At 42.3% G+C, this 12,627-nt stretch overlaps 1 protein-coding gene across 1 annotated transcript; it reads right to left on the bottom strand.

Annotated features, from left to right (window-relative positions):
• Positions 1 to 615: 615 nt before the first annotated feature.
• On the bottom strand, positions 616 to 8,079 carry KDELR2 (KDEL (Lys-Asp-Glu-Leu) endoplasmic reticulum protein retention receptor 2). Its single transcript, XM_010138952.1, has 5 exons — positions 8,058 to 8,079; positions 6,816 to 6,916; positions 3,742 to 3,900; positions 2,612 to 2,864; positions 616 to 1,836 (listed from the first exon to the last, which is right to left on the bottom strand). Exons 1-5 carry the CDS (start codon positions 8,077 to 8,079, stop codon positions 1,802 to 1,804), a joined length of 570 nt encoding a protein of 189 aa, XP_010137254.1. The 3' UTR covers positions 616 to 1,801.
• Positions 8,080 to 12,627: the final 4,548 nt, after the last annotated feature.

The following is a 12,627-nucleotide window of genomic DNA, read 5'->3' on the forward strand; positions in this document are numbered from 1 at the left end:
GCTGCCGCCTCCGCCCGCGGGCCCCTGCGCTCCTGCACAGCTCCGAGCACCCGCTGCGACGACACACCCCAGAGGGACACCCCGCCACTTGATTAAAGGCCGAAGCTAACAACACGGAAGCAAATAACCTGCCCGGATCCCGAAAAGCTCACGCTGCTACTAACGAGGGCAGATCCCACCTAGCCCCACGGCTACAGCCAGAACCGGGCTCCCGCATTTCCCAGCAGGGAAGCACCTCGGTTTCGATGGACTCAGGACAGCAACGGGTACCCAGTGCAGCGTCCGAGATGCTGGAGACTGTGGCATCTTCGCATACACACTGCAAACAACGCTGCTCACAGCTGGGGTGAGGAATAATCGCCACTAACCTGGGGGATAACGATGGTGAACTAGGAGAACATAAATAATTTCTTAAACCAAAAACATGCACAAGCACCATACCCTCACCTGCACTAAGCTGTAGACTGCCTCATTCGGTGATAACAACCCTCATAGCCTTAAAAAGTTCACGCTTCAATACAGCAAACACAGATTAAGCAACTCATCCTACCGCAACTTTTCATCCAGTCTCAGGCTAACAGAAAACTTTAATTCAGGAATGAAAAGAAAAACCCAATATTTTCACCATTTCATAAACTGTTTATTGAGGATGGTAACACAGGATAAATCATGCAACAGCTCAGTAAAAAAAAGGGAATCATTTAAAGGATAAAGAATGGTAACTGGTGCTGCTGATTTTGAAAGGTCTATAAAAAAATATTAATCGTCCAAAAGTGACATCAAAAACCACTGGAAGCTGAACATGGAAGTTGCTTATAAAGCATTCATTAAAAAGAAAATGTAGATATTGTTTAAAATTATCACCTACGGTTTACTGTAATCAAGTTGTCAGTCTCCCATTTCTATAGCTGCAATGGTGTAGCAGGGCTGTGCATCCAAGATATTTAACCTTCTTTTCCTGAACCAAGAACACAGTCACAAACATTTGTCACTCAGCAACACAACCGCTCCTCTTACCCCTCGCGACCTGCGCTGCCAAGTGCTTTCGTTACTGGGATCACCTTCCCAAACCTCGTGGCAAAACAGGAGAGGGCCCATCCCCGTGGCCTCAAGAGATTTCCTTACTGTCTGCATGCCATCAGCCTCTTTTAGAAGGGGGAAAACTACGAAACGTGACTGTTCCCCCTCCGGCACCAACATCTATTTTAAATAAGGAACTCCATGTCAGCAGATGGCACAAAGACCGGGCACCAGCACATCACATCAAACATCGGTGGTTTCAGATTGAGAGTTGACATATATTCACCTTTTGGAAAAAAATAAATATAGTGGAATGAAAATTGAATCAAAGGGAAAGAACAGATGACTACCATCCATCAAGGATGCACATATCTGGGCACTAAAAAAAAAAAAGAAAAAAAAAATCAGTCATTTCAAAGAAATTCTTGAAAATTAAAAAAAAAAAGTTTGCACTTGTTCCTGGTCATAAACAATCTCACAAAAATCTCACTTTTGGAACTATTCCAATTGAAACCGTACACTGAATTTATTAATACAGTATAAGTTTCTTTATGTAAAAAATCTTTATACATAGTAATAAAAAAGATAAAGGCAAGATGCATCAAACAGAAATCTGCTGGTTGTTTTTCCTCCGTTCTTACAGAGCCGCTGATGACTACCTGCACTACAAAGAGCTGTGTTTCTCACTTTCTGTCTCAAGCATCTTCGCCTTTGCTTGTGATAAGGATTGTTCTGTCCAAGCATCCAGAAGGACAGATGCTGGTGATGGTATTTTTGGCACTTACGCTGGCAAACTGAGCTTCTTTCCCTTGAGTACTGTAAGGAAAAGCAGGGAAGAGATCAGTTAGCAAAACGAAGATGTGATCTAGAAACACACGCTGTTACAGCTTCAAAGGGACCAAACCTATCGCACAGTGTCACAAAGTGCATGTGCTGCGACAGCCCTCCCAGGCTTGCTGGCCTCTCCTCAATACACACTGGTCAAACTGGGATAAATTAACAACCACTCCAATCCTGTCCTCTTGCGGCACCCTGGAATTCACACTCAGTAACATACGACTGCGGTTTCTCAAGAGCTACGACTGAACACAGCCCTCTATAGCTTGGTAGTTTGTGATGGAAGCTGGTACGCAAGGGCAGAATTACTAACGCACCCAGCAGAAACAACTGCTGCTACCCTTAGTATCAACAGCAACGTCCCAAATCTTTTGGACTCTTCGGGTATTTAAAGCACTGAGAAAGGTGTCTGTAAGCATGAAATCCGCACAAAACACCGTATGTTGTCAGGAGAAGCACGTGGATCCTACTCACTGACGGAAGACAACAGCAACGTGGATTTAGCCATACTTGTATTAAAAGTCAGTTACGGTCATCAGACCATTTATACACTTATATTCTACCCATACCCCAAAACAGCTCTCGGAAATGCCCCACACTAGCAGAAAGTGTAATTAATAAATGCACTGGGGAGATTTCAGCGATAATCTGCACACAGAATTAATAACCTAGTCAGGCTGATATAGCACATCCCTGGGAACCTGTCGATTGCTACATTCCACAATCTGAAGCAGGAAGTTATTGCACTACTCACCTTTTGTAACATACAAATAGAAGAAGTCACAGTAAAGCACGGTCTGGACCACACCAGCAACAACAGCTATGAGGTCAAAAAATCCCTCAAAATAGTAGCGCCAAATCCAGTTGACTAAGTACAAGGCACGGTACAGACCCAAGAAGAAAAGATAGTGAGTAGTGATGGTCTCTGCTTCCCCAGTTTTGCTGATCATAAAAAGTTGAGGGAGAATAGCAACCGATTCAAGATAGATGGAGAAGGTCCACAGTATCTGAAAGGAAAACAAAACCCAAAACAACCAGGTATTTTCAGCTGTCTTACTGGTAACAGAAGCACAGAAGATACTGGCTTGGCTTTTCACTCTCTAACAGTGTTAGGGACAGGGTGAGTATTTTGGCACTCTATCCTTGGTACAGGAAAAACTAAGCAAAAGCTTTAACATCAACCACAGGAGGGTACAAGGGAATAACTCTCTTGGCAGACAACAGACTCTCCACCCCAGCCATCTAGTGAGCTAGCAAGCGTAGGTTTACGCATGAGGAAACTGCATCCATCTGTTCTAATCAAATCATTTAACTCCAATTAATATAAAAAGGCAGCTCAGTCCATTTAAGCACCTGAAGCTATTCTCTGTTTTGTGGGGAAAATTACCTGTTGGGACTCTCTGTAGTTACACTTTTAATATAATTGTTCTGACAGGAAAACACATAGTTGTATTGCAAATACAATGCAATTCTTTCTACCACTCCAGACCATCTGTGATTCTACAAAATTTAAGAGGAGTTATAATTCCTTTTGTTTTCACCAGGTGGCATCAGCTATTCACAAACTGCATTCTACGGCATTTCTGTAACAAACCTAATAAAAGGAAAGATACTTTTGAATTCATATAACCATCAGAGCGTACTGGGAAAAAGAAGTAGTATTCCACTTAATAAAATAAACCATGTTAATAAAGCCGGTCTCCTGAAGGGCCTTAAATTTTCACAGAAATCTACACTGTAAAGATGCATTAAGGAAACAATTAACCTGAACCTACTAAACACAGTCATCTTTCAAACATTCTTCCATCCATCTAAAAATGCTCATTTTCATGTTCTAAATATTTTAGAGAAAAAATGATAACCTCCTGCCTGCAATCAACTCACCTCCAGAGGAGAGAAGTCATGATTGACAAGAAATGAGAGTCCACCAACAGGAACTATCAGAAATTCCACTCTGAACGTATCATGGTTTCCGTCATAGGTCGCCTTAAATTTCATGTAGATCAGGTACACGGTGGCATACGAGCAAGCGATGTAGATAAGCTGAAGAGCAAGGAAAGAAAAAACAAAACAACCCACAGAGGTTGCAGGATTAGATCCAACTCGCTGAACAAAGGTATTCCCAGGCACTAAGAGTAAGGGCTGTCTTTTCTGGTTGCTTGTATTGCTGGTTTTAATGCTTTTGCTGTGGTATTTAACTCTTCTCAGCAGAGTAATAATTCAAAACCAACGACTCTGGGCTCTACTGGTTTTCTTGCTTTAAGCACCACCCTGCCTCTGGTTGAAGTGACTATCCAGAGTTTCTTTCAAGACCCTTTCCTGAGCAGACAGAGCTGAGGAACTGACTGGATTACCCCTTCTACCAGCACAGGGGAAGCACTGGCCCAGACATTTACGTCAGAATGTGCACGGGCACATATGCAATGATGATGGAAAGGGCCTTCTTACATTCAAAAAGCCTGGGAGTGGTGTGCTTTGGGGCAATTAAAAACCCCATTTGGACTCAGCCATTCAACATCTCACAAATCAGACAATTAGATTTAGACCTTTAAATGTATCTAAAATCTGAAGAGTGGCAAGTGGCCAGTGTTCTTCACCAACCAACAGGCCATAAACCCTGCAAAACTAACAGACTGCTAGAAGCCCTGAACCAGAATTGAGTTTCAATTCACGTCTAACATTACCATTTTTAATCGTTTTGGCAGAATTTGTAGCTATTCGCTGCTGAACAGGTAAACAGCCGTATTTTACAGGTGAGAAAACAGATCAGAGGCAGTACACAACTTTCTCAATGACGATCTGCCATCGTCACAGAACTGCTCACATTGTCCTGGAGACAACATCAAACAGTAGATAGCTTCTGCCTCAGCTTCATCACAAATATTAAACATCACATTAAATACAGGTTCTTTACAACTGAAAAGTAATGTATTCAAACCCTGCTGCACACGCTACTGATCACTGGAAATGCTGCTCACAGACAGGAGATGCTACAAATACTCTATAAAGGAGCTCAGAATCCAAAGATTGTTTACTACACTAGCACCCCGCTGACCAGAGATAAAGGACCACAGGACACATACCAGATACAGGGAACCCATACTACAGGTGTAAACTAATTGTAATTGGTATGGTCACAGAAGACACTAAGTGTGAATGAACCCCAACTCCTTGTTAACGACTCCTTCATGTGAATTACAGTCTGTTTTGGGACACTCAAAGTTTTCATTTTTAAAGACGCCAAACTAAAATGGTAGAAAAATGACTACAGAGTGCACCAGCAGAAACGCATCCAATACTCTGATACAGGTACCATGAAAAAGATACAAAATGCTACACATCACAAAATACACAGTCTGCAGGTCACTGAGAAAAGCCAACAGACAGATCTGTGTATTTCTGTATGTATTCCTGGTACACAGAAGAAACTAATTTTCCTAAATAACTGATGATGACTGCCAGACAAATACAGCAAGTTGTTTACACCTGTAGTTGTATATACCTGTAGTTTAATTAATACTTCACTAAAAATACTGAAGAAAATATTAACTCTAGAGAAACCAACAACTTTTTTTTTTTTTTCTGCAAATGACACTATTTTCCTCAGACAAGAAAGTTCATTAAGTTATGCCCTGGATAACCTATATAGTACTTTGTGTTCTTTACAGTTGTGTAGCGCTCTATACTCCTAAATAAGTGTAGATAGAACAAGAAGCTGTGTTGGGACACCCGAGCAGCTTTGTCTTGGCACCACGATAACAGGCTGAAAAGCCAATTACACCCAACAGTAGCCTTAAGCAGTAGCCTTTGAAACCGTAACAGAGGCTTTCACTTTGCAGGTGAATACGGGATTTGAAGAGGACCACTCTTTCAGTACTGGAAAGACTCGGTTTAGTATGAAGCTGAGTATCACAAGTGTAATTTCCCATATTTGTTCCTTTTCAGGGTGGGAGGGCTGCAGAACAAAGACATGGTCAGGACCTTGAATCACAACCAGTAAATAAATTGCAAAAGCCCTAGCTGCTCCTGTAGTGCACCCAACGGTAGCTTTCAATATTCTCAGAAATTACATAGAGAAAAAATGCGTTTCAAGAGTATTTTACTTAATCCACAGTACTACATCTAGACTGTTAATATCAAATCTTAGGCATACACCTTTGACTTGGTAGAAGACAACAGCGTGAGCAGGTTTAAGATCTAAAATTTTATTTAACAGTATTTTTCTCCTAATTCTTCAGTATGCTTTGCATTATTGACTATCTGGTCTTTCCTCCTGGCAAAGATGTAAGATTTTCTGAACTAAAGCTAAGAGCATAAAGAAAATCCAAGAATAAAGGAACTGGATTAAAAAGGTATCTGCTCTGGTGCCACAAATGCATCAATCGGTACCGTGCCACAAACATGCTGCACTCTCCCAGTTTACTGCTTATTTTCTTGTACTCAACACCAGAAACTGCAGAAATAACAAATCCTCATTTGGGTTCTCTAACATTCAGTGGGCAAGCAAACAGGGTACAACCTGATGAAAGGTACCACCCTAAGAGCCTACTCCTGGCAACTTTTAATCAGCCTCTGACCAGACACTAGCTGCAATTCTGACAATGCATTTTGAATTCTGATTTACCTTGTAGTAGATAAAAAGATTTACTTAAGCTCTAATATCTCAGTTGAGAAATACCATTCATTTGAACCATTTTCCCAAAAGTTTTTAGTTTCAATAACCAAAAAGGCATTGGTTCTAAATGTCCCAGTCCCCACACATGCAGTTTTTAACTGCATATAGTGTAGAAAAAAGTAGGGGTTTGAGTTAATTTTCCACATTCTTTATCCAAAGCCCATCCAGAATTCATTCTGTAGTAACAGCTGTGCAGTGGGCCATTTAAAGAGGCTTTTATTAACAAAATTATGCACTCTGCACACAACATTACTAGCTTTGCTAACTCTTCAGTATACTCTACCTTCATAGATGTGTTATACAATGAAATGAATGAAGTGAAGAGGTCCAGGTAACGGGTAGTGAAGACCAGTGCAAACAGAAGCTGGCTTTTCCCAGAAATACCTAAAGTGATAAAGGAAATAATTAATTATTCAAAAAGCGACGACAGGCTTTAAAACACTCGATGCCAAGAACGAGAAAGGCTTCCAAGCTGTACAAAGAGAGCCGTAAGTTCACGCATCTCAGTAGTGGGACCTAAGTTATCTTGTACTAGCAGAGGTGCTAGCACTACCCAAGACTGAAAAGTTGCTCTCATCAGAAAACTTGCAGGTGGTATTTTTGTAGATTACACTGTCTGTTCTGCATTATCATCGGGCACTATGCAGCAAGGCTGCATTAGCTGTCAGTTGTCAAGAGTGCTGTCACATGCCTCAGTACATTCTTCAGATGCTGAATCGCTGGGAAGGTGCAAGGGCAGTAGGTACTACAGATCCAGTGATAATCAGAAAGTGCACTAGCACCAGTAACGTGATTTTAAAGGAATACATTGATTTTAAAACAAGTCACTTCAGAAACTTAATTGACCACATGGTGGGTTACAAAACATTATCAGTCAAACCCAGATGTTACCGTGTACTGTAACAAAAGATAAAGAGAGTGTGAGGGAGCTAAAACGACAGACACCTGCACTGCATCTTCAAAGTAACTTTCGATGTCAAACAAAAGCCCCAACATCAAAACATTTGCTTGCACTTAACTTCAGCCACTAGAGCAGAGTTAGAAGCATAAAAGTTTGGCACAATCAGTCACTAAAAGCTTCTGAAAACCGAGGTGAAGCATCACTCCATTATAACCGATGTGGTGGTGTGTCACAGCAGGGGTCCAAAACAACCTAGCCTGTGCCTCTATCTTGTTATTCCGATTATTCTTGTCTTCAGTCATCCAGGGTGAAAATATTTTAATCTGTTCAGCTAAGCATGCAAATATTGTTCAAAAAACAAGCAAGCAACACTGTCCTAAGGTCAGGACCTACAGGACAAAGTAATCCACCCAGACAGATTACGGTACAGCATCACACTACAGCATATAGTTACATTCAATTATTTAGCACACTGTTTTCTTCTAGTAAATAACTGAGAACAGCAAAAAAGCATCTAAGATACATTAATTATTGCTAATGACTGCAAGTTTGGATCTGGGTGTATTGTCACATAAATACAATTTATATACTTGACAAATTCCTCTGAACCACTGCCAGCCTTACCTGCTCCCCCAACCCCAAACATTGTCATTTTTAAGATTTTCAGTATTTACACTGTATTTTGAACCTACAGAACAGTCAAATGATCCTGAAAGCCAAGTGTAAACTAGTTTTCAAGATAAGTAGGCTGGACTAGGCAAGGTTCAAAGTTTAAAACAAAGACCTATGGAGAGAGAGGCAAACTGGGGAGAAAGCAAGATCTATTACCACCAGCAAAAACAGGGGGAGGAAACGTAACACTGTGCTGTATGAATTTGATGCATTTGAAAACTTTAGGAAAGATACAGATAAACCGGCCACAGGACTGGCCTTGGCTCATGGCTGGTAACTGCAGCGTACTGATACTGCACTGCCATTGTTCTCATCCTTACTCCCACAAACCTTGCTTAGTTCCTGAGCTACATAAACACATTTTAATTTCTTCTTCCCAAGCTCTGGGCTCAAGTTTCAGAGAGTCAAACCCCTCATTTTTGTTTCATGCTCTCACACAGAAAAACTCCTTCAACTTCCATGCTCCAGCTTGGCTAAAAGCAATAGCATGAAACTTTAATTCAAAAGCTCAGCTGATTTTCACAGCCAGGAAGGATGGCAGAGCTGAAACTGCAGTACCTTCTCATCTAACTTAATTTTGCTATTGCGAGTTAGGTAAAGAGTGACAGGCAGCAGCAGAGACATTCAGTCAGCCTGGCTGTGGAATGTGTACACTCCTTACTATTAACTGTATATATCACAGCCATAACATCTCCAAATGAGTTTTTCTAAGGAAAGCCAGACCATACTTTATCACGGAAATGCCACAGCCTTTTTCAAGTACATAGTAAAAAAAAAAAAAAAAAAAAAAAAATTTAAACCAGCCACTTTTCCAAACAGCTCCTAGATACATTTTAAATTTTAATGTTGATGAGTTGGAGATCTGTTTTAAAAAAAAAAAAAAAAAAAAAAAAAAGTTTTGTTCAGCATGAAGTCCACATCAGCCACAGAACCACAACTTCTTTGTTTCTGCTAATAAAATACCAACTGTAGTTTCGATTAAAAAAAAAAAAAAAACAACCAAACCAGCCTAACTTTAAACACAAATATCAAATGAGAAAGGCAAAATTTTCCTTCCAAGAGAGAGAAGAAATTTCAAAGCTAGGTAAAGCAGCATTTTTTGAGAAAACACAAGACAAATTTGCAACAGCCTATGGCAAAGTACTGTCTAAAGTCTTCAATAGAGCATATGAACTGCTCCATAGTAGATGCATAAACAAAATTATGAGACACAGCTACGTTACCTAGCAAAATTATTACACATTTCCTACCCACACTATTTTTTAGAGTATTAAGCACATAATCTGACAGCCTTGCAATAGCAGGTCACCTTTAACACTTGAGAGATGACACTGGGAAAAGCAAATCAATTTTCAGGCAGTAATTCACAGTGCAAACAATCTAACTTGACTTGGAATGGATTAGAAAATACAGTCTGAACATGACAACGTTTGAAAGGACAGGGTTCTTCAAGTCTCACGAATTTCTTAATGATGACATGATGCCAATAATGGAGTTACTTGCTACATTCTCCACAGCTCCTAGTAATTATTTTTGAGCTATTATTTTGAAGTGGCAAACATTTTCCCAAATACTACATTTGGAAACTCAAATAACCAGTCTTGCAAAAAATTGTTTCCCTGCCAGCTCTGAAATCTGTATTTGCTTTCCCCTTGTTCTTTTTTTAACATATTGACTACATTAGGGGAAAAAAAAATTAAGTTTGTCAAATACTGAAAACACAGACTGCTTCACAATTCACAATCCTACCCTCACCTACTTTTCTCAGTTAGGGGAGCGAACACGGCGACTGATGTCTCTTCAGGAAACAGCAGGTTGCAGCAGAGGTACACAGGCTGTCTCCCTCCCTTCTCCAGCTGCTTTTACAGGCCTTTGAGCTCCTCTTGGAACAAAGGCCTCAGACACACACAGATGCAACCAGAAGAGTCGGCACCATGTGGCTTGCCAGCTCTTCATGGATCACAGCCTACAGTTTAGCCATCAGTTAGAAGCCTTTATTTATTTTCTAAGCTTCAAAAGCACACAGTTAGAGCAGCAGCTGGTTTGCCGCATTTCCTTAGACATTGGTAGCCATGAGGTATAATTTTATTTAATTTATAAACTGCTCTAATTTGCCATGCAAAAGAACCACAGAAAGCCCACTCGCAAGAGGCATTTAGCAGCTGCTCAACGTTAACCAGTAACTATTCAGGGGTTATTGCTGTGTAGGACTTTACGTATTTTATGCAAATATATGATTTTTTTGTTAGTAGAAATCACAGCTGACAATAACAAACCTCTACAAGGAACAGGATGGAGCCCCAAAAACAAAAACTCATGCTCCACTGAAGTGCTCTTATTCTAGACAAAGTTGTTAGGCCTCAGACACCAATCTCACAGAAGTAACATGATCTGGATTTACTCGCAAGGACTCAGGCCAAACTGGAAGACACCAAAAAACCAACTCCAGACAAATGCATCCCTGTTTCATTTTTTTGCTCAGGAAAATGAATGAAGTAGACACTTTCTACGAGTAGAGTCCATGCGTGTACGTTTGCGTTCAAGAACGCTGGCTAACTTAGGAAAGGGAAGAGCTGAGCGCCCATTTACTTTCCTGTGTCGGAGAAAGCAGTACCAAAGATAATGATTGTTCTGACAACTGACTTAAGGAAAGAGACATCAGATCAGTTTTTAAGCAGAAAGATAGGGCTAGGTTACCTTGTACTACACTGTGCAAATAACCTCAGTCCAAAGGTCACTTAAGAATCTCTTAGCTAAAACCCTATTTGAATTTTATTTAGCCTTGCACTAGAATTTCCCATTTTCTCTTCCAACAGCAAGAGATACTTAGTTTTTAGATCATTAACTCTGTTGTTTGTAATCTTGACAGCATACCTCTCGGCAGAGGACAGAACTCTACACAAGAGGTGGAGAAGACCAGGCCCTCTCCTGCCAGACCTGCAGGGCCTTCCTGATCCCAAGAAGTTCACCAAGAAGGAGCTCTTGCACTCCACAACCTCAGAAACAATAGTTCTGTGCTACCACTGTGTGTGGACTGAGCTTGAGCTCTTTTGTAAAGTCAGTAACAGTTCTTACTTTACGTGTGTTTAAAATCAAAGCAATTTACTAATTTTTCTAATTTTACTAATCTTTCACATTATCAAGTGATCTGCAAAAAGTGACTTGCCGTACACAGAACTTGTACTTCCTCTTACCTGTAGCACAAATCTCTTTCATTTCCCCATTCTCATGTTTTTCAGACTGCAGCTTAAACCAAGTCTTCACACTCTTAACTGAAGACTTTCCAGATATATTTGTTCAACAGTGGTAACTTGGTATTTGAATGATATTTTGTGTTGACACATGGCAAACCCATTTAAAGAACAATGACTGTTACTAAGGAAGGAGAAGCTCACCAGAGAGAGGGCAAAGTCAAACTCACAAACCCCAGTCCACAGCAAAACCACAATTTCCAGGGTCGATAGCCTGATGCATGTAACAGCGCTGCAATGCCCATTTTGAATCACAGCAACTCCTAGTTTTCTGAAAGAAAACAGCTATGCTGACTGCAATTGCCACTGCTTGCAATTCCTTCCAGCCGCCACACCGTACACTGGGAACGAAAAAGCGAACCACATCACACGGAATTCGAGCAAGCCCGTGCAGAAGGCAGGAGGAAGCAGCCGCGTTTCTCCCCCGGGCCGGCAGCGGAGCGGCGGGAGCAGGGCTTCTGCCGGCACCCAGCTCCCTCCCCTCCGCACCTCTCCCGCTGCCACGTCAGAGCAGGCCAGGATCCCGGCGAAAGCCTACTCACTCCAGCCTGGAACCCCTCTCCCAAGCTTCCGACTGCCGCCGGTCAGGCGGACGAGAAAACACCGCTGAAGCCTTAGAAACGCTACGAACCGCGGTTAATTCCTGCGGCAGCGAGAGCGGAAAACAAAGCGGGAAAAGGCGGCGCGTTCGTCAGCCGCGAACGCAAACCAGGGCGCGGAGGGAAGGGAGAGAACGAGGGAAACTTCAGGATCTGCAAACTGCAAGTCAGCTACTCCCAACGCTGCACCAAAACCAGCCTCCACGCACCAAAGCGGCGCTTACAGCTGCCAAGTAAACACGCAGAGGGAAGGCTGTGCACTGTCAGGAGAGGCGAGAAAACAGGCTCCGTCCCCTTCCCCGACAGCGGCCGGGCGCGGAGAGGGGAGGGAGGCTGCCCGCCCCGCGGGGGACGCATTCCTCCCTCCCTCCCTCCCCTCCTCCAAACCTGCCTCCCCATTCATTCGCTCACCGCCGGGCAGTTACATAAGGAAGGAGCGACCCACCCGGGGACAGCCGAGGTGGCGGTGGTGCTCAGGGATTAAGTACGAATAATGGTAACCGCTAAAACCTTTAACGGAGTCACAGCTCCCACGAGTGCACCCCCATCCTGGAGTGGTGGACGAGGCTCCCCCTTCCTCCCTCCCGGCTACCCGCCCGCTTCCCCATACCCTGGTTTTGGAGGGATGTCGGTCAGGATAAGGGCTGAGCCCCTTTACCCTGCGCTGCGGGG

The sequence above is a fragment of the Buceros rhinoceros genome, unplaced genomic scaffold, assembly GCF_000710305.1.
Source record: "Buceros rhinoceros silvestris isolate BGI_N320 unplaced genomic scaffold, ASM71030v1 scaffold18136, whole genome shotgun sequence".
NCBI lineage: Eukaryota > Metazoa > Chordata > Aves > Bucerotiformes > Bucerotidae > Buceros > Buceros rhinoceros.

Excerpts from the sequence above, each read along its gene's own strand:
- KDELR2 (XM_010138952.1), bottom strand. The coding sequence starts at position 8,079 with ATGTTTGGGGTTGGGGGAGCAG. Across the intron at positions 2,865-3,741 it reads ATGACTTCTCTCCTCTGGAG|ATACTGTGGACCTTCTCCAT; the intron begins GTGAGTTGATTG and ends TTTTCCTTTCAG. Across the intron at positions 1,837-2,611 it reads CTATTTGTATGTTACAAAAG|TACTCAAGGGAAAGAAGCTC; the intron begins GTGAGTAGTGCA and ends TTTTCCTTACAG.